The sequence below is a fragment of the Cetorhinus maximus genome, chromosome 11 (assembly GCF_964194155.1).
Source record: "Cetorhinus maximus chromosome 11, sCetMax3.hap1.1, whole genome shotgun sequence".
NCBI classification, from domain to species: Eukaryota; Metazoa; Chordata; class Chondrichthyes; order Lamniformes; family Cetorhinidae; genus Cetorhinus; species Cetorhinus maximus.
This window is the reverse complement of record NC_135889.1, coordinates 99875331-99901803: the sequence shown is the minus strand read 5'-3', so window position 1 is coordinate 99901803 and position 26473 is coordinate 99875331. Positions and strand designations below refer to the sequence as shown.

Here is a 26473-nt window from a genome sequence, read left to right as displayed (position 1 = left end):
TGCAGTTTTATTAATACAGCTAAAAATGGATCTATCACTAAAAAGCATTTTTAATAAGTGTCTAGTTCACCTGTGAGCAACCCAATTTTAAATAACTGAAAATAACTTTGAAAAACTATACAGAACTTTTTAATTCTTGTACAGTAGCCAGTTTCTTAGTATGTTCATTTTGTGAATGTTTAAAAGCTTTTAGAAGTTGTCTACTAGTGCCCGTATACCATTTTCAAAAAATACCCTTAATTTTATAAGCCTCATCGAAGGGCCACAGACATGGGTAATTAACAGAAATTCGCTATGCTGATTATTCAATCTGGGAGTGCCCAGTTTTGTGGGTGCGCTGCTTCCAGAAAGATTTTTTAAAAATCAAGGCAAAGATCACAGGTACTCGATTTGCACTGGGCTTAACTTGCACAAGAACAGGAATAGACAATTTATCCTCTCAAACCTATTCTACCCTTAACTGAGATCATTTCTGCTCTTTGGCCTAGCTCCATATAACCATCTTTGCCCCATATCCCTTTGGTTGACAATCTTATCAACCTCAGATTTAAAATTAACAATTGATTTTGCATTCATTATCATTTGTGGAAAAGTTACAAATTTCTACCACACTTTGCATGTAGAAGTGCTATCTAATTTCACTTCTAAAAAGGCTGGCTCTGACTCTTGACTATGCCCTCTAGTCCTAGACTGTTCAACTAACAGAAATAGTTTCTCCTAATCTATCATATCTGTTCCCCTTAATATCTTAGAAAGTTCAATCAAAACTCCCTTTGACCTGCTGAATTCTAAGGCATACGACCCTAGTTTGTGTAATGTCTCCTCGTAATTTAACCCTGGGAAATCTACGCTGTACTTCCTCCAAGGCCAGCATGTCGTTCTTAAGGTGTGGTGTCTGGAACTGCTCACAGTTCTCCAGTAACAAGGACTTTTAAATAGCTGTAGCATAACTTCTACGCCCTTATATTCTAGTCCTCTAGATGTAAGGTCAGCATTCCATTAGCCTTTCGATTACTTTCTGTGCCTGTTTATGGCATGTTAATCATCTAGGTATCTGGACCCCAAAGTTTCTTTGGACCTCCACTGTTTCTAACTTTTCACCATTTAGAAACTACTCTGTTCTATCCTTCTTAGATCCAAAGTGGATAACCTCACATTTGCCTACATTGAAATCTATTTGCCACAGTTTTACCCATTCACTTTATCAATATCTCTTTGTAATGTTACCATTCCAATCTACACTGCTTATAATATCACCTATTTTTGTGTCATCAGCAAACTTTGGGAATGCGGGTTTCTATCCTATCATCTAAGTAATTAATAGATACAGTGACATCCAACATATCCTTGCAGGACACCAGTAATCACCTGGGTGACCAACCGTCCTGGATTTTCCGGGATTGTGCCGTTCTTTTTTTATTCTTTCACAGGATGTGGGCACTGGCTAGACTGGCATTTTTGTTGCCTGTCCCTCATTGTCCTTGAGAAGATGGTAGTGAGCCGCCTTCCTGAGCCACTGCAGTCCATGCAGTGTAGGTACACCCACAGTGCTGTTAGAGAGGGAGCTCCAGGATTTTGACCCAGAGACAGTGAAGGAACAGCGATATAATTCCAAGTCAGATGGTGTGTGGCTTGGAGAGAACTTGCAGGTGTTGGCGTTTCCATGCATCTGCTGACCTCATCCTTCTAGGCGGTAGAGGTCGCAGATTGGGAAGGTGCCGTTTAAGGAGACTTGGTGAATTGCTACTTGTAGATGGTACACACTGCAGCCATTGTGCATCAGTGATGGGGGAGTGGATGCTGAAGGTGGTGGATGAGGTGCCAATCAAGTGGGCTGCTTTTTCCTGGATGGTGTCAAGCTTCTTGAGTGTTGTTGGAGCTGCACTCATCCAGATAAGTAGGTAAGTGGAGAGTATTCTTTCACACTCCTGACTTGTGCCTTGTAGATGTTGGACAAGGTTTGGAGAGTCAGGAGGTGAGCCACCCCCTGCAGAATTCCCAGCCTCTGATCTGCTCTTGTTGCCGCAGTATTTATATGGCTAGTCCACTTCAGTTTCTGGTCAATGGTAACCCCAGAATGTTGATGTGGGGGATATTGTAGTAATGCTATTGAATGTCAAGGGGAGATGGTTGGATTCGCTGTTGTTGGCGATGGTCATTGCCTGGCAATTGTGTGGCGTGAATGTTACTTATCACTTATCCGTCCAAGCCTGAATGCTGTCCATGACTTGCTGCATATGTTCACGTTCTGCTTCAGTATTTGAGTCAAGAATGGCGCTGAACATTGTGCAATCATTAGTGAACATCCCCACTTCTGACCTTATGATGGAGGGAAGGTCATGAAGCATCAGGGAGAGGTGGTGGCGTAGTGGCATTGTCACTGGACTAATAATCCAGAGACGCATGTTTGAATCCCACCACGGCAGATAAAAACCTGGAATTAAAAGTCTGATCATAACCATGAAACCATGTGGATTGTCTTAAAAATCTATCCGGTTCACTAATCCCCTTTAGGGAAGGGAATCTGCCACCCTTACCTGGTCTGGGTCTGACTCCATATGGCCTAGCATGCCAGTCAGTTGTATCAACCCGCTAAAAACAAGCCAATAAGCAATGGCGATGACGTAGTGGTATTGTTGCTGCACTAGTAATCCAGAGACCCAGGGTAATGCTTTGGGGACCCGGGTTCTAATCCTGCTATTGAATTCAGTACAAATCTGGAATTAAAAATCTAATGATGACCATGAAACCATTGTCAATTGTTGTAAAAACCCATTTGGTTCACTAATGTTCTTTAGGGAAGGAATTCTGCCATGTGACACCAGACCCACAGCAATGTGGTTGACTCTTAATTGCCCTCTGAACTAGGGTAACTAGGGATGGGTAATAAATACTGGCCTGGCCGGCAACACCCACATCCCATGAACGAATTTTTAAAAATGTACCACCCGGCATCATCCCAGGCACCGGAAACAACAAACTCAGCCCTGCAATGTCCTCCTTACAAACATCTGGGGGGTTCACAGACTAGTCATAGCTTGACATAGCCATACTCATGAAATCATACTTCACAGATAATGCCCCAGACACGACCATTACCCTCGCAGCAGAGGTGGTGGCACAGTTGTATATAGTTGGGAGGGAGTTACCTTGGGAATCCTCAACATCGACTCCGAACTCCATGTAGTCTCATGGCACCACGTACCATTCCTCAGCTGATGAATCAGTCCTCCTCCATGTTGAACACCACTTGGAGGAAGCACTGAGGCTGGCAAGGGCGCAGACTGTACTCTGGGTGGGGGACATCAATGTCCATCACCAAGAGTGGCTCCATAGCATCACGACAGACCGAGCTGACCGAGTCCTTAAGGACATAACTGCAAAATTGAGTCTGTGGCCAGTGGTAAGGGAACCAACAAGAGGGAGAAACATCCTCACCAGCCTGCCTGCCACAGATGCAACTGTCCTTGGCAGTATCAGTAGGAGTGACCACCGCACAGTCCCATCTTCACATTTAGGATACCCTCCATCGTGTTGTGTGGCACTACCACCGTGCTAAATGGGATAGATTTCAACCAGATCTAGCAACTCAAGACTGGGCAACCATGAGATGCGGTGGGCCATCAGCAGCAGAATTGTACTCAACCACAATCTGTAACGTCATGGCACGGTATATCCCCCACTCTACCATTGCCACCAAGCCAGGGATCAACTCGGGTTCAATGAAAAGTGCAGGAGGGCATGCCAGGAGCAGTACCAGGCATACCTAAAAATGAGGTGTCAACCTGGCGAAGCTGCAACACAGAACTACTTGCGTGCCAAACAGCATAAGCAGCAAGCAATAGACAGAACTAAGCGATTACACAACCAGCAGATCAGATTAAGGTCTGCAGTCCTGCCACATCCAGTCATGAATGGTGGTGGACAATCAAACAATTCACTGGAGGAGGTGGCTCCATAAAAATCCCCATTGTCAATGATGGGGGAGCCCAGCACATCAGTGCAAAAGAAAAGGCTGAAGCGTTTGCAACAATCTTCAGCAAGAAGTGCTGAGTGGATGATCCATATCGTCCTCCTCTGGGAGTCCCCAGCAACACAGATGCCAGTCTTCAGCCAATTTGATTCCCTCCATGTGCTATTAAGTAACAGCTGAAGGCACTGGATACTGCAAAGGTTATGGGCCCTGACAATATTCAGGCAGTAGTACTGAAGACATGCTCCAGAACTTGCTGCTCCCCTAGCCAAGCTGTTCGAGTACAGCTACAACACTGGGATCTACCTGGCAATGTGGAAAATTGCCCAGGTATGTTGTGTACACAAAATGCAGGACAAATCCAATCCAGCCAATTAGTACCCCATCAGTTTACTCTTGATCATTAGTAAAGTGATGGAACAGGTCGTCAACAATGCTATCAAGCGGCACTTACTTAGCAATAACCTGCACACTGTCGCTCAGTTTGGGTTCCGGCAGGATCACTCAGCTCCTGACCTCGTTACAGCCTTGGTTCAAACATGGACAAAAGAGCTAAACTCCAGAGGTCAGGTGAGAGTGACTGGCTTTGACATTAAAGCAGTGTTTGACTGAATGTAGCTTCAGGGAACCTAGTAAAACTAGAGTCAATGGGAGTCAGGGGGAAGACTCTCCACTGGTTGGAATCATACCTAGTACAAAGGAATATGTTGGAGCTTCTAGGACATCACTGCAGGAGTTCCTCAGGGTAGTGTCCTGGGCCCAATCATCTTCAGCTGCTTCATCAGTGACCTTCCTTCCATCATAAGGTCAGAAGTGGGGATGTTCGCTGATGATTGCACAATGTTCAGCACCATTTGCGACTCCTCAGATACTGAAGCAGTCCATGTCCAACTGCAGCAAAGACCCGAACAGTATCCAGGCTTGGGCTGGCAAGTGGCAAGTAACATTCATGCCACACGAGTGCCAGGCAATGACCAATGAGAGAGAATCTCACCATCGTTTCTTGCCTTTCAATGGCATTACCATTGCTGGATCCTTCACTATCAACATCCTGGAGATTACCATTGACCAGAAACTGAACTGGACCAGCCATATAAATACTGTGATTACAAGATCAGGTTTAGAGTTTAGAAATTCTGTGGCAAATAACTCACCTCCTGACTCCCCAAAGTCTGTCCACCATCTACAAGGCTCAAGCCAGGAGTGTGTTGACTGTGGCTACAATACTGTGGCTACAAGAGCAGTCAGAGGCTAAGAATCCTGTGGTGAATAACTCACCTCCTGACTCCCCAAAGCCTGTCCACTACTACAAGGCACAGGTCAGGAGTGTGATGGGATACTCTCCACTTGCCTGGATGAATGCAGCTCCAACAACAGTAAGAAGCTTGACACCATCCAGGACAAAGCAGCCCACTTGATTGGCACCCCATTCACAAACATTCACTCCCTCCATTACCAATGCACAGTGGCAGCAGTGTGTACCATCTGCAAGATGCACTGGAACTCACCAAGCCTCCTTAGACAGCACCTTCCAAACCCACGGCTAATACCATCTAGAGGGACAAGAGCAGCAGACACATGGGAACACCACCACCTGGAAGTTCCCCTCCAAGCCACTCACAATCCTACACCACATGGACTGCAGGGGTTCAAGAAGGCAGCTTACCACCACCTTCTCAAGGGCAATTAGGGATGGGCAATAAATGCTGGCCTAGCCAGCGACGCCCACATCTCATGAATGAATTTTTTAAAAAGCTGAACATGTTTGTGCCTAAGACACTCACCCGAGGAGCTCCTGCTGTGATATCCTGGGAATGAGATGATTGAATTCCAACAACCACAGCCATCTTCCTTTGTGCCAGAAATGACTCCAACCAGTGGAGAGTTTCCCCCCTGATTCGCATTGACTCCAGTTTTACTAGGACTCCTTGATTCCTCACTTGGTCAAATGTTGATGTCTAGGGCAATCCCCCTCACCTCTTGAGTTCAGCTCTTTTATCCATGTTTGAGCCAAGGCTGTAATGAGGTCAGGAGCTGAGTGGCCCTGCCAGAACCTAGACTGAGCATCGTTGAGCCATCAGTTGAGAAGTTTGTCCCAAATCCTGGGTTGTCTGCATCCCCCTGGCTCCCACAGAGTCAGCAACAGCACCTACCCCCGGCTCTCTCAAATTCGACAGCCCGCACATCCATCTTTAATCGTCCATGGCAATTAGGGCTCTTAGGGATAGAAACTGATTCTGTCAAACGTTACATTATTTTTTGGTCACCTCCCATTGATCTTTTGTGCTTTTTATCCATTAACATATTGTCCAATCTGTAAACCGTCTCTGTTTCATTGCACTGAAGTCAGCCCTGCCTAAATCTAGAAGCGTAGTAGCTGATTTGATTTTTTTCCTTTCGAGCACTACATTGAACTTGATCCTATTTTGCTATTGGATAAATGTTATTCGCCGTTAGGCCGTTAACTCATTATTCATTGCTAAATCTAACATGGCTTGCCCCCTTGTTGATTTTAGGATATATTGGCCAGAATTTTACGCTCCCCCACCAATGCATCCTTAGGCGGGGCGGAGAGCATGAAATTGAAGGGTCGGGATTCTCCCCGGATTCCTTCCCACCCTGACCACACAGCGATTTTATGCTGGGGCGGGCAAGACTTCAGATGGGAAGCTCGCCCTTGCCCCAATTGAGGCCCTTAATTCGGTTAATTCGGCTGTTTCCCATCCAGCTTCCATTTTTAGGCTGGCAGGAGGATTGAAGTTGCTTGGGGGAAGCCAAAAAAAAATCAGCGGAGTTAGATTCTGAGCGGGAAGTGACAGGGGGGGCGGGTATGCCTCCATCACAAGCCCCCTTTTGAAGTCGGGCACCCCTCCTCCCCTTAAGGCCTGGTGGCCTCCAGACCTCCCTCCAACTGGCCTCTCCCCTGATCCAGGGGTCTAGGTGACCCCCCCCAGGCCTTCTCTACCCTCCCCGCCCTGAGCCTCTGGTGCCCAGACTTAGTTTCAGGTGTCCCCCTGCATTTCTTCACCAGTCCACTGTAGCTCTTGTCGCACTCACGACATGATCATGAAATAACATCAAGCTGACTCCTAGGACCAAGCTGATGGTTAATAAGGACTGTGTTCTCAGCACCTTGTTTTGTGACTGTGAAACATGGACGACTCGCAGATATCAAGAATTTTCCATCCTCATTTTCTGTGGCACATTATTGGTATGTCCTGGCAGGATAAAATCACAAATGCAGCAGTCGCCTCAAAGGCAGAGCTCCCTCGTGCGTTAATACTCATCAAACAGAGGTGGCTTCGTTGGCTTGGGCACATCCGCAGGATGGAAGACGGTCGCATACCAAAGGATGGAGAGGTAGCCAGAGCCAGTCGACCATTGGGACACCCAAAGCTCTGCTTCAAGGATGTTTGCAAATGCAACATGAAGGCCCCAAATGTCACTTCTTTTACCAGGGAGTCACTCGCTGATGACAGAGGAAAATGGCAACACCTCCTGTGGGGCTGGCATGCGCCAGCAGGATGACCAGTGGCTTGACAATAGGCGCCAACATGGAAACCAACCCACAATGACACTTGGAAGCTGCATGTGCAGCACTTGAGGCAGAACCTGCCTCCCGAGGATTGGCCCCCTTCAGCCATCATAAAGATACCCCATCTGAAATGGATTGCTTGCTGCATGTCCATCATCTTTTGTAGATGGAAGGATGCTGATGGTCAGCTATTAAATCATACAAGTTAGGATTTGCTCTCTCAGTTCCCAGTGTGATGACATGAGATGAATGTACTGGAAGTAAGGTGTGCAGTGCCTGAAATGGAGAAGTTTTTTTTTTGAGAAAGCAGATTTCAGTCTAAATAACAAATGTAAATGTTGACCATGGGACACTTGTCCTTTTTTTTGTCACCCTGTCTCAAAACCAACTAAGTGTCAATTATGGCCAAATGGTGGCACGTTTTGTGCTCAAGTCTGTCAACTAGGAACTGTGTTGAGTTTAAGGCCTACATCCAGGAAAAAATGCAAACTTTTCACCCTCTCATTTGGGCTAGATTTAGATCCAAAGGCCTGCTACTCATGACTCCTCCCCCTGACCCCAGAAACATCAGTGGGGTCAGGGACGGAGGCTGTGAGTGGGCACATTTGAAAAGAGCAGTGTGCTAATCTTCTGCACAATCCTTTCTATTGAAAGGAGTCTGAATTTCTGAATTGACAGCATTGTTCCATTGATTTTTCTGATCTCTTGCAGCAGTGATTTAAGATAAATTTTATTCATCCGCACTTACAAGGTAAAAGGCATGTAAAATGTTACAAAATTAATCAAAACAAATTCTCCATTGGTAGCGATTTGGACTATCTACTTATCAAATTTGGTAGCTCATGTAACCTTTTTATATCCAGAGACTATTGAGTCATGCTGCTCTCCTTGGCAATACTTCTGAGCACAGTAATGAACTCCACATGGTAAACACATGAACTAGTTCAGCTTAAGTTTAATTACTGCGATAGCAGAATTATGCTTCAACTTTTGCTCTGAACCCCATGTCTTCCATATGGGTGAACATGTAGCCAAATGGGCTTCTAAATTTTAGAATGTTGTTGTCCTGAGATTACTGTCATGATGAAAATGCTAACAGCTGATAAAGGCCTTTGAAGAAGTATATAAAAAGAAAAAATGAAATACTTGCATTTATATAGCATTTTTCTGGGCCACCAGACATCTCAAAGCATTTTTATAGCCAAAGAAGTACTTTTGATGTATAGTCACTGTTGTAATGTAGGACATGTGGTAGCCAATTTGCACACAGCAAACTGCCACAAACTGACCAGGTAATTTTATTTTGTTGATATTGATTGAGGAATAAATGTTGGTCAGGTGTCTGGGGATAACTCCCCTACTCTTCTTTGAAATAATACTGTAGGATCTTTTACATCTACTCAAACAGGCAGATGGAGTCTCAATTTAATGTCTCATCTCATCTGATAGACAGCACCTCCGACAGTGCAGAAATCCCTCAGTACTGCACTGGACTGTCAGTATTTTTTTAAACACAAATGGTATTCTAGATCTTACCTACTCCACTTCCGGAACTCCCAGTTTCCTTCACTTTGCCACCTATCTCCTAACTTAAAAACTCCTCAAACGATCCTCTTCACCTGTGCCTTTGCATTCACCCTTTTTACCATCTCTATTTTACCCTTTTCTCCTCCTGCTCAGCATTCTATTTGTTGTGTTTTGCAAATGTTAAGTGCTATACATGAACAGTATTATAGAAATACAAGCTGTTGTAATACATAGGGTCCTCCAGTCCTACAATCCTCCACCATGGTTCCTGCCTCCACCCAAAATATTCTCTGTTCATTATCATCCAAGCCTCATGTGTGCCTCCATTTCCTTCAACCCCTACCTTAAAAACACCATATAAATGCAAGTTGTTGCTATACAAGGGACAGGAAAGAAGGAGCAGTGCAGTGGTGCAGATGCAGAGGGTACATATGAACATGCCAAGTAGGAAAAGATCATTTTGGTGAGGTAAGTGAGGCCATGGCAGGATTTGAAGCAAAGACAAGAATCTTAAAGTCAGTTGCCTGGGGAATGGATAACTGATGGAGCTTGCAGAGTATGACGTAATGGAGTGCCTGCAATGTATGAGTAAAATGAAGGGACAGTAGTATCATGGAGGTGGACTTAGGCAGAAATGCAATGACCATGAAATATAATAAAAGACTTGCATTTCTATAGTGCCTTTCATGATCATCAGATGTCCCATAGCATTTTACAGCCAATGAAGTGTTCTTGAAGTGTAGTCCATGTTTTAATGTAAGAAATGCGAAAGTCAATTTGCACAAAGCCAGCTCCCGCAAACAACAATGTGACAATGACCAGATAATCTGTTTTGTGAATACTCAGCAGGTCTGGCAGCATCTGTGGTGAGTGAAACAGCATTACTGTCTGGAATTTTTTGCACAGGCAGCAGCTCCGCCCTGGCTCAAAAGTCAGGGCAGAGCACTCCTCCGCAGGGTTGGGAAACCACGCCCAAATTTTATGGTTGGCAGGCTATTAATTGCCTGAGGTCATGGCTTCCATCCGTCCATCCCCCCACCCTCCCACCGGCAAAATGTCCTGCCTCCAAGAGCAGCTGGCTGACAGTTCTCTAGGTCCCAGCAACGCCACTGGGAGCAGTGGCCACTGCTGGGATTGCAGCTAAACTCCCAACTAGGAGCCATGGAGGAGGCAGGATACCAAGGTAAGTCAGGGCCAAAAAGGCAGGCCCCCCAAGAGGGGTGGGGCGGGGGGTGGGGTGGGTGTGGTGGGGGGTGGCACAAGCAGGAGGTTGGGGTGGGTAACAAGACAGGGCAACAATCATTATTGGATGGGGTGTCTCTGTGGAGCATAGCGTCCCTGACCAGGAGGGAACCACTCCCCCCACCAAACCCACAAGAGGACCTCACCATGTTGCGTGGTCTCCTCACCACCCCACACCCTCCCCAACCTCTGCTAAAACACCAATGGTAATAAGAGGTGGTCATTTAAGGGCCTCAGATGGCCCATGAGCAGGCGGGCCACCAGAGTCAATCTCGCCACTGGTAAGATATCAGTGAAGGTTTGCAAATAATGAGTGTGGGAGCATGGTGCCCCCTTGCCATGGCACCCAATTTTAGACAACCCCCACCTGCCAGCCTGCTTCCGGGGTGGGGGGCAGGTGTGAACCTTCAGCCAGTATTTCACCTTTGTGACTTTTCATCAGAGCTGGGAAAAGTTAGAAATGTGTTAGGTTTTGAGAAGTGTTAAGCGGGGGAGGGACGGTGAGAAAAAGAACAAAAGGGAAGGTCTGTGATAGGGTGGAGATTAAATGACAAAATGGGTCATGGTGCAAAAGCCAAGATTGGATTAATTGATGACCTCATAGGCACCCTTAGATAGCGGCGATCATAAAATGATTGAGTTTTACATTCAGGTTGCGGGAGAGAAGAGAGGGTCTTAAATAAGGGCAAATATAAGGGCATAAAAACAAAGCTAGCTAAATTGAACTGGCAAAGTAAGTTAAAGGATAGGTCAATAGAGATGCAGTGGAAGACATTTAAGGGGATTTTTCAGGATACACGGAATAGATATATTCCAACGAGAAAGATAATTCCTAGGGGTGACCCACCATCTGTGGTTAACTAAAAAAGCTAAAGATAGTATCAAACTTAAAGAAAAAGCATATAATTGCACAAAGATGGGTGGCAGGTCAGAAGATTGGACAGAACAGCAAAGAATTGCTAAAAGATTGATAAGGAAGGAAAAAATAAAGCACAAGTGAAAGCTAGCAAGAAATATGAAGGCACAGTAAGAGTTTCTACAGCTATTTGAAAAGAAAAGAGTTAAAGTGAATGTTTGTCCTATAGAAAGTGAGTCTGGGGAAATAATGATGGAAAATGAGGAGCTGGCAGATGAATTGAACAGGTATTTTGCATCAGTCTTCAGTGTAGAGGATATAAGTAACATCCTAGAAATAGCTGTAAATCTGGAAATGGAAGGAAGGGAGGAATTCAGGAAAATAACAATCGCCAGGGAAGTGGTACTGAGCTGCGGGCTGACAAGTTACTGAGTCCTGATGGACCTAAGGTCATCATCCTAGGGCCTTTAAAAAAGTGGCTAGGGAGATAGTTGATGCGTTAATTTTAATTTCCCAAAATTCCCAAGATTCAGGGAAGGAAAATAACGAATGTAACTCCTTTATTCAAAAAGGGAGGGAGACTGAAAATAGGAAACTACAGGCCAGGTGGCTTAACATCTTTCATAGGAAAAATGCTAGATACTATTATTAAAGACATTATGGCAGGACTCCTGAAAAAATTCAAGGTAATCAAGCAGACTCAACATGGTTTTGTGAAAGGGAAATCATGTTTAACCAATTTATTGGAGCTCTTTGAAGAAGTAACATATGCTGTGGGTAAAGGGGAACCAGTGGATGTACTGTACTTAGATTTCTAGAAGGCATTTGATAAGGTGCCACGTCAAAGGAAAAATAAAAACTCATGGTGTTGGGGGTAACATCTTGGCATGGATAGAAGATTGTCTAACTAACAGGAAACAGAGGGTAGGCATAAAAGATAAAAGCAAAATACTGCGGATGCTGGAAATCTGAAACAAAAACAGAAAATGCTGGAAAAACTCAGGTCTGACAGCATCTGTGGAGAGAGAAGCAGAGTTAACGTTTCGAGTCCGTATGACCTCTGAAGAAGGGTCATATGGGCTTGAAACATTACCTCTGTTTCTCGCCCCACAGATGCTGTCAGACCTGCTGAGTTTTTCCAGCATTTTCTGTTTTTGTAGTAGGCATAAAAGGGTCTGTTTCTGGTTGGCGGGATGTAACGAGTGGTGTGCTACAGGGATCAGTGCTGGGGTCTCAAATTTTTACAATTTATATAAATGACTTGGATGAAGGGACTGAAGGTTTGGTTGCTAAATTTGCTGATGACCCAAAGATAGGTAGGAAAGTAAAATGTGAAGAGGGCATAAGGAGGCTACGAAGGGATATAGGTAGGTTAAGTGAGTGGGCAAAGATCTGGCAAATGTGAAATTGTCCATTTTTCCAGGAAAAATCAATAAGAAGCACATTATCTAAATGGTGAGAGATTGCAGACCTCTGAGATGCAGAAGGATCTAGGTGTTCTAGTGCGTGAATTGCAAAAGTTAGAGTGCAAGTACAGTAAGTAATTATTAAAGTTAATAGAATGTTATTGTTTATTGTGAAGGGAATTGAATACAAAAGTAGGGAGGTTATGCTTCAATTATATACGGCATTGGTGAGACCACATCTGGTGTACTGTGTACAGTATTGGTGTGCTTATTTAAGGAAGGATGTAACTGCACTGGAAGCAGTTTGGAGAAGGTTTACTAGATAATACATGGAATGGACAGGTTGTCTTATGAGGAAAGGTTTGACAGGCTAGGCTTGTTTCCACTGGTGTTTAGAAGAGTAAGAGGCGACTTGATTGAACCATATTAGATCCTGAGAGGTCTTGACAAGGTGGATGTAAAGAGAATGTTTCCTCTTGTGGGAGAATCTAGAACTAGGGGTCACTGTTTAAAAATAAGGGGTTGCCCATTTAAGACCGAGATGAGCAGAATTTTTTTCTCTGGGGTAATGAATATTTGGAACTCTCTTCCTCAAAAGGCGGTGGAAGCAGATTCATTGAATATTTTTAAGGTAGAGGTAGATAGATTCTTGATAAGCAAGGGAATGAAAGGTTATAAAGGGTAGGCAGGAATGTGGAGTTGAGGTTAAAATTAGATAAGCCATGATCAGGCTCGAGGGGCCGTGGTCTACTCCTGCTCCTTATTTGCATGTTTGTATGTATTTTCGTATGTAAACCAAAGGGAGTTTTAATCGGACAAGTGAAGAAACAAAATATGTGCCTAGAGGAGGTGTAAATGACAGGATCATGAATAGCTACCATTCAAAAGTAAAGCAAATGGTTAACAAAGGGAAACAACAGAGAGAAACCAAACCAGCAAAGAAAAAGGAAACAAAATGGGGCAGAGATTACAACCTAAAATTGTTGAATTCAGTGTTGAGTCCAGTAGGCTGTAAAGTGTCCAGTCAAAAGATGAGGTGCTGTTCCTCGAGTTTGCTTTATGCTTCATTGGAACACTTCAACTGACTGAAGACAGAAAGGTCAGAGTGGGAGTAAGGTGGAGAATTAAAATGACAGGCGACCGGAAGCTCAGGGTCATGCTTGCAGACTGAAAGGAGGTGTTCTGCAAAGTGGCAGACAGTCTGCGTTTGGATTCCCCAATATAGAGGAGACCACATCATGATCAGCGAATATAATGTACCAAAATTTTAAAAATATAGTAAATGTAAATTTTGGCTTCACTTGGAAGGAGTGTTTTGGGGCCCTGGATGGTGAGAAGGGAGGAGGTAAAAGGGCAGGGTTGCATGGAAAGATGGCATGGGATTTTGGGAAGACTGAGGAGTGGACTGGTGTAACTTCACTGTTCTTATTTGAAATTGTGTCATCGAGTCTTTAATGTCCAGCTAACAGGTTGGATGGGCCTTAGTTTGATGTCTCTACAAGATGACACTTCCAATAGTGCGGTACTCCCTCAGTACTGCACAGGAGCGTCAGCCTTGATTTTTGTGTTCAAGTCTTGTAGCGGAATTGTCTGGTCCCGTTGGCAGAGGGCATCATGGTGGGCGTGAGCGGAAACTATGGCGAGAAGCCAAAAAATCGGTTTTAAGCCACCGTGAAGCCAGTTTGCGATCGCTCGTTCCACCCATCAATGGCGGACCCTGTTTCTTGCTGCCGCACGTCGGGAACCTAATTTCAATACTTCAGCCCTGCTCGCTGGAATCATCCCCCCACACTGGATCATCCAGGCACCTTGGCATGATTGAATGCCAGCGTGTTTCACAACTGAACATAAACGATGTGCATCTGGAGAGCTGCATTTCGCTCGGAACTTTGAGGATTGTTTGCCTACCTTGCTTCAGACAGCACTCGTGGTCATCAACATCAGGCTTCGCAGGCAGCGCCACATCACTTTTAGGGGGGCTCACAGGCAGCAGGTGTCTACCTACCAGACTAGCCATAAGGCAGGGACGACTTTTAAATGGCTGCAGGGCTAGGGCTTGCTTGGGGAAGAGGGAGAAGTGGCCTCAGGCAAGGGAAGAGGCTGAAGGGCAGGGGCTGTACTGGGGAAGGGGAGTATCCCAGGGTGTATGTGGGGGCACATGTTGATCTGTGCAAGTGGCCTCAAGCTGGTGAGGGCTGAGGAGGCAGTCCTCCAGAGGAGATGAGGCCAGATAGAGATGTGAGGTTGTGTGTGAGAGAGTGAACGGTGATGTCCCTTGCACTGGCATTGAGTGAGATGCCAATGAATGTGAGTGTGTTGGGAGTGTGTGAGTTTAGAGTGATGAGATGGTTGCTTACCTTGGCGGCACGGATGAGATCATTCATCCTCTTTCTACAATGGATTACCAACCTCTTCTGTGCAGCATTGGCACTGACCACCACTGCCACCGCCTCCCAAGCCGGAGTGGTGAGATTGCTGGACCTCCTGGGGCCAAAGCGGAGGTGGAGGACTTCACGTCAGGCCTCCAATAGGCATTCCAGTGATGGGTCACTGAACCCTTCTTGGCTTTCAGGGCCATGTCTTCACTGGAGCAGTCCTGGGCTGCAAGCATTGAGAACGTGCAGCTGCAGTTTAGCCAAGGCACCCAGAGTGAGGTAATGGTGAGGCGGGCGATTCAGAGGCTGCCCGCCAGCGTGATGGTGTGATCCTGTGGCTGCATAATTAATGGGGCCGGAAACGGGCAATATGGAATGAAAACCCACTGGCCGCAACGGAGGGTAAAATATTGTTTTTCACACCCACTACCGCACTTAAATCTGGGACAATTGATTAAAACACACAACCTTGTGACTCAGAGGCAAGAAGCCTACCAACTGAACCAAGGCCGACACTTGAACAGAATTGTTAAAGGCAGCAGGGAGAGTCAATTCTTGCCATCATTGTTAGAATATCATGTGCATTTTTTTTTAACAAACAAATTGCCACAGATCACATTCACAGGGTGTTCTTAATTCTGGAAGCGGCTGCATTCTGTTCTGTCCCCTAATGTTTAGCAGAACCTTAGCATGAGTAAAAGGATTGTCAGATTATCTCACCCACTACCGAGAAAAGATGACCGATTTTTAAAAATAATCTCTCCCACAACCTCCCATTCTGTGCTCTCCTGATTCCAGGTGAGAATGCAGAGAAATCTCCATTGCCACTGCTGTGCTGTTTCATTGCAGACTTGTCACTGAGAAACAACCCACAGTAAAAATCATCTTTAGCTTTGTTTTACTCATTAACAACAGCAAGGCACCAAGCCTGAACCTGGGCCTGAGTTTTACACTTGGCGGATGTGTGCGATCGGCAGACCTGGGAGCAGCCTGGTCGCGATTTCACACTGGCTGGCCAATTAACGGACAGCCAGTGTGAAACGTGCACTGAAAAGCTCAGCGCTGCGGGGGTGGGGTTGGGAAGAGGGCGGGCAATGACATCACAGCGGGCACAGCGCTGCAAGAGAGCTCTCTGAAGGCAGACAGCTGCCTCAGGGAGCTGCAGACCTGCAAATCATTAAATAAAGGTGAAAAAAAATGTCCACAAATCACAATCAAGCACCTGAAAGCATACCTCATTAAAATGCTGTCCACAGATATTTATTTTTATTTTATTTCATGACGGAGATTTAATTCTGCCCTTGGATGAGATTTGATGAAAAATGTAAAGGCCGCCTGGCTGATTCGCCTGTCCGCCAACCGTAAGGTTGGACGGGCCACAAAAAAATCGCAGGCAATTGCGCTGTTAATGGGCTCAATTTCCCATTTAATTTCTGGCGGACGCACTTCCAACTTTTGCGCATGCCCGCCCAGTAAAATATCGCACGAGTGCGCAAGCACCTGATGCCATCTTGCGCAATTTTATGCCCAATCGGGTCAGGCGCATGCCCGCCCGCCCATGGAAAGTAAAACTCTGCCCCTGATGTTGTGCATGACATGGGCACAATGAGCAAGTTGACTTCTTGAAGAAGCAGGGATGAATATGAGCAAAGGTCATAACCTGAGCTCCTCCCCTTAACTAGAGCAATGCAATTTTGTGTTTCCATACAATTGTTTACATTTGCTTTATATTTTAATCCTAAAAAATCCTGCTGCTTGAGCTTAAAAATTACACTGGTTTTGACTGAGGGCTTTTAAATAGCTGCTGTCAGTACCATTTCCCTTCCAGCGGCAGGAATTAATTTTGCTGTGCAGAGTAATACCCATTGTTTTTCTTTTTCACCTTTCCTAAGTTGAAGCACAGTATTACCATTAGGCTATTGTATCTAACAGCTCAGGCAAAGCCAGTCAAAACTGTGGTGTCTATTGAATCTGTGCATGAAGGATGGGAGTCCCGCTGCTTTACTGTAAGCGCTACAGAGCCAGACCAGCTAAACTCAGCTGGTTGAGTTAGTAGGTGAACCTGTGACCATGATAGGTTGAAGTCAGCATTTTGCAACCATGCCACTGGGTTCCGAACATTTGTGTGCATTTAAGTTTCAGGCTTTTCATTGTCGTTAAGCTGTGTTTATGTGTAAAAGAGCAGCATTGATGAAAAAGTATAACATGTAAAATGCAGATTTTTTTGCATACTTTTGGGTACTTCAAAGACATGGAGATATAAAAGGAATTCCTTTGTTCTTAAAAAGTTTCTTTTCTTTTATATAGGTTGACTTGGCTCGCTTTTCCTGGGTAGTTCTTCGTGGCAAATTCAGGTCCCTGCTCGCAGCAGAAGCTAGAGAAGATTTGTGACAGATGGGTTTAAGTCACAAACTTGCAGCCTTAGGCAGAATCTGTGGAAGTTTCCAGAGTGTGCCCATATTTACCTGATCAGAGAGAAAGAAAATCTGCAGAGGAAGCTGAGCCTGGCTGCTTGTCATAGCTGACACAGAGCCATCTGCCACAAACCTGTGGCGGCTTTAGATCTCCGATCCCTGCCACCACCCAACCCAAATTAAATACAGATTCATAGCGAAGTTACGATGGTTACACATGTCCCTGTTTCACATGCAGGAGACTATCTGTTCAAAAATATGTGGCCTGTTGTGTAACCACATTCATGTATCCCATATGTGGTGCCACATTGAATTTCCGGTCGAATCTGTTTTTATCCTTTGTACTGTATGACATGGTGCCTAAATACTTTCTTCTTGCGGACTTGATGGCAGCCAAGCTGCAGCTTCAAAAGCTCACACTTGGCTGTGTTTATACCTAGGTTGCCAGGTTATCGCTCGAGTCCTGTCATGTCCTCAAAGGGCCACAGGGTCTGAAAGGAGGATCAGAGTGCTAGCGGACTAATTGGGCAGCCATCCATGAATTGTTTTCAGGCAAAGATTGCTTCAGTCTCTCCTTTTTTTTATTGTGAATTAATCAGTGTGGTGTGCAAGGATTCTTTAGCAAAGGTATTAATAAGAATTCTGGCAGGTATTCCCCTGATTCTCAGTGTTGCATTTGCAATTAATTAATCTTAAGGAAAGCTAAAAGATAAACAGCTGCAATTCAAACTAGTGTTGAGAGTATGTTCTGTGGTGCCATCTATTTGATGCACTGAAAGCAGGGATGTTTTCTTCCTCCCCCCATGCAGACAGTAGGCACTATCAAAATCCACCTCCAACAAACTGATTCATAACTGATTATAGCTGCAAGCAGATGCAGATTCAAGTACATGAATGAAAAGCACAATTAAAGAATAAAGGTTTGCTGGAGTAAATATTAAATAAATGTCCAGAAATTTTCAGCATCAGCAATGCAGTATTAATTAACACTAGCCCGAAAGATTGGCAAATAGAGCCCTTTTACTTCTTGAATACCTCACAGCTATGTCACGATGCAAAGGGTTTTTTTTTTAAATCATGCAGTAGTGCTGTTTGGGGTCATAGCTTTCTTCTCAGCATCTCTTCAGTGATAGTGTGTCTCTGTCGCTTACAGCAATGTTTTTTTGGCTTTTAGATAGACTTGGCTTTTTACTCTGGAAAGCTGATGGTATGACACCAGGCCAGGAAAATATAAGCAGCAGTAAAAAAAAAACTTGGCGAGATAGGACACAATGAATCTCTAGTTTATGTACTTAATTTTAAGAAAAATGTTTTATGAGTAATGTTGTTTGTTAGGAGCAGAATGTGCTTAACTGTGGCATTAATAGACTTCGCAGAGGTTACTCAGGCCCCTGGGTACATCACAAAACTGTCCTCCTACACGATAGAGCGTGCAGCTGCAATTTAGCCCCAGGCACACCTACCCACAGTCACTATCTAATGCATTTTACATTTGTGCAGATGAAAAAGAGGAGGACTTTGCACTCTTTGTTCCTTTGTACCTCACATCAGCTGCCACATGGAAACTGTAGTGTAGGTTTTTCTTTGTCTTTAATCTGTAATTAGGAATTCTGTGTATAGTCTCTTCATTGTGGTTGCCGTCGGAGTTGACAAATATTACTAAGGGATCATGGTAGTCAAGTATAAGGAATAGAATAATACATTATGCCAGTCCTGGGAAGTTTTGGGAGGAGCATTCACTGTTCCCAAATGTAATTCCCACTTAACCGAATCACTGTGTGCTGCAAGATATAAATACTTCCCATGTTCAAAACACCTAAAGGAGGAAAGGGATCGAAAGAAATAATGTTCAGGAATAAATTCTTTCACCTGGTTCCAACGTCAAAACAAGAAGACATTAATGCAATTTTTTCATCATGACTGAAAGTGTCAGGCTGATTCAGATGTGCACATTTGCAGTGCTAAGACTGTGCACCCGCAAATCACAGTGGCGAGGGTTGTAAATAAAAAAAAGCTATGGTAGTGGCTCATTTTAAGTCAATAGTGGTGGGTTTGATATAATTAACCCTTGATTGGCTATCAAATAATTGTGGAGTGAATGTAAAAAATGTTAAATAAATACTCAATTTAATAGGATTTGTTCGCTTTAATAAAATGTCCCATGCTAGCCTGAAGTTGAAGGAGCACTGCAAATATTTACATATTTTTCCGTTGATGTGGTTATTGCTCTGTTAGCACAACTAGTGAGATTGTTTTTATTTTTAAATTCCTATTGAGTTGGCCTGTAAGAATAACTTCTTTAAAATAAAAACATTTGAAAAGACCTTGATGTATACTGTATTTTTATTTAACACAGTTTTACACAATGTTCACAATGAATCACAATATGCCATTTTCTGAAACTGTTTTTGATTGTTTTTCTGATCAGAAATAAATAATAGGATAACCATGGGGCAAGTAACTCCTCAACTTGAATTCTGCGATTAAAACGTATTAATCAGATCATATGATTGAGGCAACACACCACTTCCATCAATCAAATCAGTTTTGTTGCATCCTTTGTTCTCTGTGTAACAGGCCTCAATCTAAGGATCCTTTGTGTTTGGTTTATAAAGTTACATTACAAAAGGGTTTTAAGATTTCCCTGCCGTCTTTTCTTTAACAGGACCTTTTGATCCTAAACCTGCTGTGGCTAGTGAAATCCTCACCCATTCTTGAGCACCCCCACATCATTGGAATTTGAATAGACCTACCTGAAGGTCTTAACTCTCCATACAGCATTAGTTGTCCTCCAGTTTGGTCTATTGTTCCTGTGGATAGAAGGGGGTCTCGGGGCACCTTTTGTGCATCTCTTGAGTGACCAAAGGTGCTTTCTATGTGAGTTATATTCCCCTGGAAATAAGTAACCAGGAAGAAAGAAATCCATATACCTCATTTCCTGCTATCTGTATTTAGAGCTGAGGAGCAGGGGGTCATCTTAACACACTAGTCTACCTTAATACCTTCAGACATTAGATGCATAGAAACTCACTGAATGACTCCTAAACTTTCATTGCATGCATCATCCCCTACTGTGCTGTGTTACAAATCACATTGACAAGGAGCTTTCACCCCCACCCCCCTCTACTGCATTTTTAGTTTTGTTTAAATTTACATAAGGATCTTTTGTGCATTAGTTTATTTCCATGTCAGTACATTCTGTTGGGGTCTTATGCATAACCATCCAATAAAAAGTTTTAGCAATATTCAGGATTTGGTAAAATCAAGCTGAAAGTTTTGTAATCATTAAACAAAATGAGAAAAATAACAAAGGAAATCTGCACATATACCTTCAACATTGAAATAAAGAAGAGAATAAGAAAACGTTCATTATTTCAGATTAGACTTAGTGAATTGTTTTATACATTCAAATACTCTATTGCTTACAATGTTATTTTAAGGCTGCTCTACACAATCCTACAGCATACTAATAATTGGGGCATTTGTTTTTGAGGTTTAGGGTTCTTCTTAGTTTGGCTTCCACTGCTTGAAGAGGCAAGTGACAGGCTTGTTTTAGAGTGAATTTTCTCAGTATTGACTCTGATAGTAAAGGTCCTTGGATAGTGGAGAATTCCACCTAATAAGCAGGAAAAGCGGATATAGCTCAATCACTCGACAACAAGCATTCCTCCTGTCAGCTAGTAACAGAACAATATGGATAGCCAGTTTCAAAAAGTGTGCTGAAGATCATTCTATTCTCATCACCAATGAAAGCACATAGACCATGTTGGGCAAAAAAAGTAAAAGATAATGCAGAACAATCCAGGATTTGGAAATAATAGATTTTATTTTAAAGTGATTCCCCCTCTCTTTACTGTGCTCAAAGACCACAAATTTACATTTCAGTGGGATGTCATTGGCTTGCTTAAGAGTTAGAAAGAGACAAATATTAAAACTGCCCTTTCACTGGTTTAAAAGCATGCAAAAATTAAATATATAGACAAAGCAAGATTTACACTTTCACCATTATCTATAAGTTGAAGCCCAATATTCACAACCTTTCAAAAATCAGTGAAAGGAATTTTGGTTAGCCCTGAAATCAGTTTTTTTTTTCTTTTTATTCTGAATATTTGTGTTTAAATGATTTGGACTGATGGCATTTTTGGTAGATACAACCTAGAACTGGAGGGATTGCCATCAATAGTAAAAATTAAGCTACTACAAACTTTGCTACCCTTGTGTTCTATCTAGCCCATTATTGATTTTTCTGAGGAGACAACAGAGAGAGTAGAAAATGGTAGGCAGGATGTAATTCATCTGGATTTTCAAAAGGCCTTTGATAAGGTGCCCCAGCATAGACTAATAAATAAGGTCGGAGAATGTGGAGCTAGGGAACAAGTGGCAGAATGGATTGCTAGCTGGTTTCAAAACAGAAAACAGAGTGGGAGTAAAGGGTAGTTACTCAAGTGGCAGAAGGTGGGAAGTGGTGTTCCACAAGGATCAGTGCTGCGACTACTGCTATTCACAATTTACTTTAATGATTTGGACTTTGGAATCAAAAATGCTATTTCTAAATTTGTGGATGACACCAAATTGGGGGTTGGTTGGTGGTCAATACTGAGGAGGACTCTCAGTAAATTGCAACAGGATGTTAATAAATTTCTGGAATGGCAAATAATTGGCAAATTAAGTTCAACACAGATAAGTGTGAGGTAGTACATTTTGGGAGGCAGAATAGGGAGGTTGCTTATTACTTGGGAGGTGCGAGTCTAAGTAGGTAGAGGAACAAAGGGATCTTTGGTGTACCATTACACCAATCACTAGAAGTTGTGCCACAGGTTAGCAAGACCATAAACAAAGCAAACCAAGCATGAGGCATGGTTGGTGGTGAGAAGACCCCTGTCCATCAGATTCTTCCTGCGTGCTCAGAGTCTCACTGCTTCCAAATGCTGTCCTCAAGGCAGCTGCTGTGGGGAAGAGAACATCACCCGCCTCCTGGAATGAGCCTTTGCAAAGTATTTGTTAAGGTCTATCCTGAGCAGTTCCATAACACTGGATTCTGGATTCCCAAGGACGCACACTGAAAAAAGTATCAATTACTGCTGGGGGATCATCAACTCGGCGAAAGATGCTCTTTGGTCTACCTGAAACTTGCTGGTCTTCCAGTGCAAAGAGCTGTCGGTGACCGAGTGTTGCAGACTGGTACATTCCAAGTACAGGAATATGTACTGAGGAATGCACTAAAGCTTGGACCAGCTGCCACAAAGGCTCAATGGGGAAGGCCACTGTCTAAGAGCCTCCCACCATAGTATACAGAAGGGAAGCCGGACAGAGTGCACTATAGAATATTTAACGTGAAATGTAAATGTGCATTGTAAATATAACCAGCAGTGACAGGTGTAGTGAGGCATCTTGTACTGTACTGAAAGAAACTGATCTGTATTGCATTTTATGTATTGTCAAATTTGAATTGTTACATAATGTACTTTTATAAATTTTATGAATAAAGTATATCTTTGGGATAGAATTGAAAAGTAGGGATGTTACGTTAAACCTGCATCGTTCATTAATTAGACCACACTTAGCGTATTGCATGCAGTTCTGGTCAACATGTTATAAAAAGAATATAGAGGCACAGGAGAGGGTGCAGGGAAGATTTACAAGGATGAAACCAGAAATGCATAGGTGTACATATTGGGAAAGGATTGACAGGCTGGGTCTCTTTTCACTGAGGGGTGACCGAATAGAGATATTTAAAATTATGAAAAGTTTTGATAGAGTGGATACATCTTGTGAAACCAGCAATATAAGATAGTCACCAAGAAATCTAATAGGGACTTCAGGAGAAACATCTTTACCCAAAGAGTGATGAGATTGTGGAAGTTGCTACCACAGGGAGTGGTTGAAACGAATAGTATATATACATTTAAGGGGAAGCTAGACAACCATATGAGGGAGAAGGGAATAGAAAGTTACAATGATAGATTTAGATGAAGAAGGATGGGAGAATGCTGGAACGGAGCATAAACACCGGCATGGTCTGGTTGGGCAAGATGGCCTGTTTCTGCACCATATATCCGATGTAAATCCTGTGCTGTGACTTCATCGCCGGACTGGTTAAACTGCATCTACGAATCTCAAACAGGTGTCTGCATAATATTATTTACAGCTGGTAAACCTGTGTTATACTGTTCCCCAGCCAAGTCATTTTAATGTTATGGGACTGTTCTAGCATTAAAAATCCTGAAAAATAATTTTATAAAAGTCGAGAGGTGACATATAGAATTAATAGTACAGAAACAGGCCATTTGGCCAACTGGTTTATGCTCCATATGAACTTCCTCTCACCCCTCTTCACCTAACCCTATTAGCAGATCCGTCTTGTGATTGCTACCTTTAAGGATTCTAAAAGGACCAATTCTACAACATCACTGAACTCCTGGTTTCAGTTTTATCAGTAAAGCATTGAGTGGAAACAAGTTGTCTCCCCACAGTACATAGCAGTATGAGCTGGAAATAGGTTCACCCATCCTAGTCTCTACATCCCTCCCAACCACAGTTGAATAAACCAGGGGAAGAGGAGAGAAAACAAATTGTAAAAAGGATTCATATCATCACAGGAAAGATAAGTAAATTGTGGCGTAATCTTCACTCTAGATGGGTGGAAAACTGCGAGCTGTGGTTTGGTCACCCATGCTACGACCTAAACCATTTTCCCTTCCATTGAAGTTAATGGAACAGAATGTGGGACGGGTTGCATGTTGGATGGTTGATTTGCAATTGCCGGTTTTTTGCACAGGCCTCAAATTGAAAATTGTCACTCCTTGTAACTTTTTAAAAAGAATACTGTGATGTGACTCCCATCTTTGAAAGAATGGGCAAGTCTTAAACTCTACAACAGGAGAAATCACTGTTCTGCTGCTTCCATCACCCTACTGCTCATCACTTGGAGGTCTGGGAGCCACATTAAGCGCTAAATCATTCCATACCCAGCCTATAAAACAGTTGTCCTAATCAAGTGGTCAGCCACTTTTTTTTTAGAAATAAATTAAGTGCAGAGGATTTCCTCCCGAAGTAACTGAGGATAAGGAGTATACCTTTCAATGTTTATACTTGTAACATGGCATCAGATGCTGGTGATTCCTGCCTGAGTTTTTCTACAAAACATTTGCTAACATAAAGTGTTGACATCATTAGTTTGCTTTACAGCAACATGGTTCAGCCAGTGCAAGATTATGTTTCAAACATAAATTTGTACATTTTTCCATTGTGAAATTATCGCTTCTTACAGAATTAAATGGTAACCTGGAATCTTTTTTTTTGTTTTTGCACAAATTTCTTGGCCTCTCCCTTTAACATATGAAATATTGAAAACTTATTAGGTTGAAACAATTTAGATCACAACACCTTTAAGAGCCCCTCTTCCAGGCGTGTGAAGCAAGAAATTCCTGCTGATGAACATTGCCTTTGTAAGGCACCCAGTGCTTGCATAGAAACACATCTGATAAGATTGCACTATGGAATATAAAATTATAGTGCACTTAAATCTACCTCCCTCCACTTTGCTGATGCTAAGCATTGTCCTGTATGAAGAGAGGAGACCTTACGGCAGAGGAGCATACACCAAGGTCTTTGTTGTTTGCAAGCAAGAAAATGGTCATTGCCTTTCAGTGCTTAATGTGCAAGCAATAACATTTGGCATTTTTGTCACATTCTGTAAATGAAGCACAGATGAAACCTGCATTTCATTTTTTTGAAACTTGCTTAACTAGCACATTAAAATGAACTTTTAAGCCCATGGCCAGGATTTTACGGCCCCTCCCACCTGGCGAGATATTACGGTCCCGCCGAACTGCACGGAGATTTAAACGGCTCGCTGCATCCGTTGGGGGGAGACCTGCCACGGCAGGGCTGTAAAATCCTGGCCCATGTTTCTGAAACTCATGTCATAATGGCCTCTCAGTAAACATAATCTCACAGTTAACTCTTACAGTATTGCATGATTTTATACTTTCAAGATATGTATGTCTTTTGATATGATTGTTGTGAAAGACAATTTAAAACAATATAGAACATGCCATAATTATTAAATCTACAAAGTCTTCTTTGTAATTAGGCTGAACTTTCAATACTAATAGTTAAATAGCTCTCAAATTCTAAAATGGAACCAACAGAATGCCTTCTACTGTCAAGCCTACATATATTGATAGTGTTAATCTTGTCCTATTTACTGCTCATATTTGAATTGACTCGCTATAGGCCTCAGGGTTACTGTTGTATTTTCCACTTTGAGCAAACAGTTGAATAAAATGAAAAAGAAAAACTGATTCAAAATGTTTTTAGAAAAGCATTGTGTAGGTTATACAAAGCAACTGACTACAATTTCATTGCTATTGGTCACACACACACTATAAAGACCTATACACGCACCAAACTTTGTGCTTCGTAACCTCTGTATTGAATCCCTCTCGCCAGTAAAAATGATGAGGTTAAACATTAAGCGCCTCTAGTGAAAGGACACCTGTATTTGCTGGTCACATTATGCACAAACTGAAAACGCTTTACAGCTGGCCAAATTAGCATAATTAAATCCACATCAATTAGAAAAGCTCAATCAGCCTATTCCGGCCTTCTCATGCAGATAGTGGCATTTGTCTAAGGTGATAAATAACAAAGACTTTCAGAGTTGAAGACTTCATAGCTGAAAGGAAGAGTAATAGGATTTGTATATTGTCCTGATGTTTCACCTTAAAGCTAGTGGAAGTGATTAGCACTAAACATGCCATTGAACGAGGTACAGTTGCATTTTGCATTCCAATTACACTGGTACACAGGAGTCAGCATTGCAGATGTGCATTTTACAACATGCCACTGTTGCAATTACTCTTTTATCCACAAATAATGAGGGTAAACAAAGCCTGGCTTTGTGACTTTGGCCCTCCTTTGCACAGGGAAGCCCTGATGACCCTGCGTTCGTAACAAGACTTCACTGTGTGATGCTTGCAAGTAAATTCCTCCAGATGAGAAGTGACATGGGGTTCAAGGGTTAATTTGTGTAACAGGCAAATTTGCATACAAATGAAAAATGATGAAATTTCTGTTCTCCTAAATTTTCAATGTCAGTGACATCAAATAGCAGACTGCACTCCCTTGCTGTTCATGGAAT

At 43.0% G+C, this 26473-nt stretch overlaps 1 protein-coding gene across 11 annotated transcripts in view; it reads left to right on the top strand.

The window, feature by feature from the left end:
• The window catches only part of gtdc1 (glycosyltransferase-like domain containing 1), a 423082-nt gene that overhangs the window by 346301 nt on the left and 50308 nt on the right, over nucleotides 1–26473 (top strand). For 3 of the 11 annotated variants that reach the window (XR_013577994.1, XR_013577993.1, XM_078552501.1), the window contains one exon: nucleotides 17222–19650. The exons of the other annotated variants lie outside the window; for them this stretch is intronic. Coding sequence is in view for 1 of the 3 variants with exons in the window: in XM_078552501.1 (XP_078408627.1) it covers nucleotides 17222–17305 (84 nt within the window). In the remaining 2 variants the exon portion in view is untranslated. Of the gene's footprint in view, nucleotides 1–17221; nucleotides 19651–26473 lie in introns of those variants that run through there. 11 annotated transcript variants of the gene reach the window in all.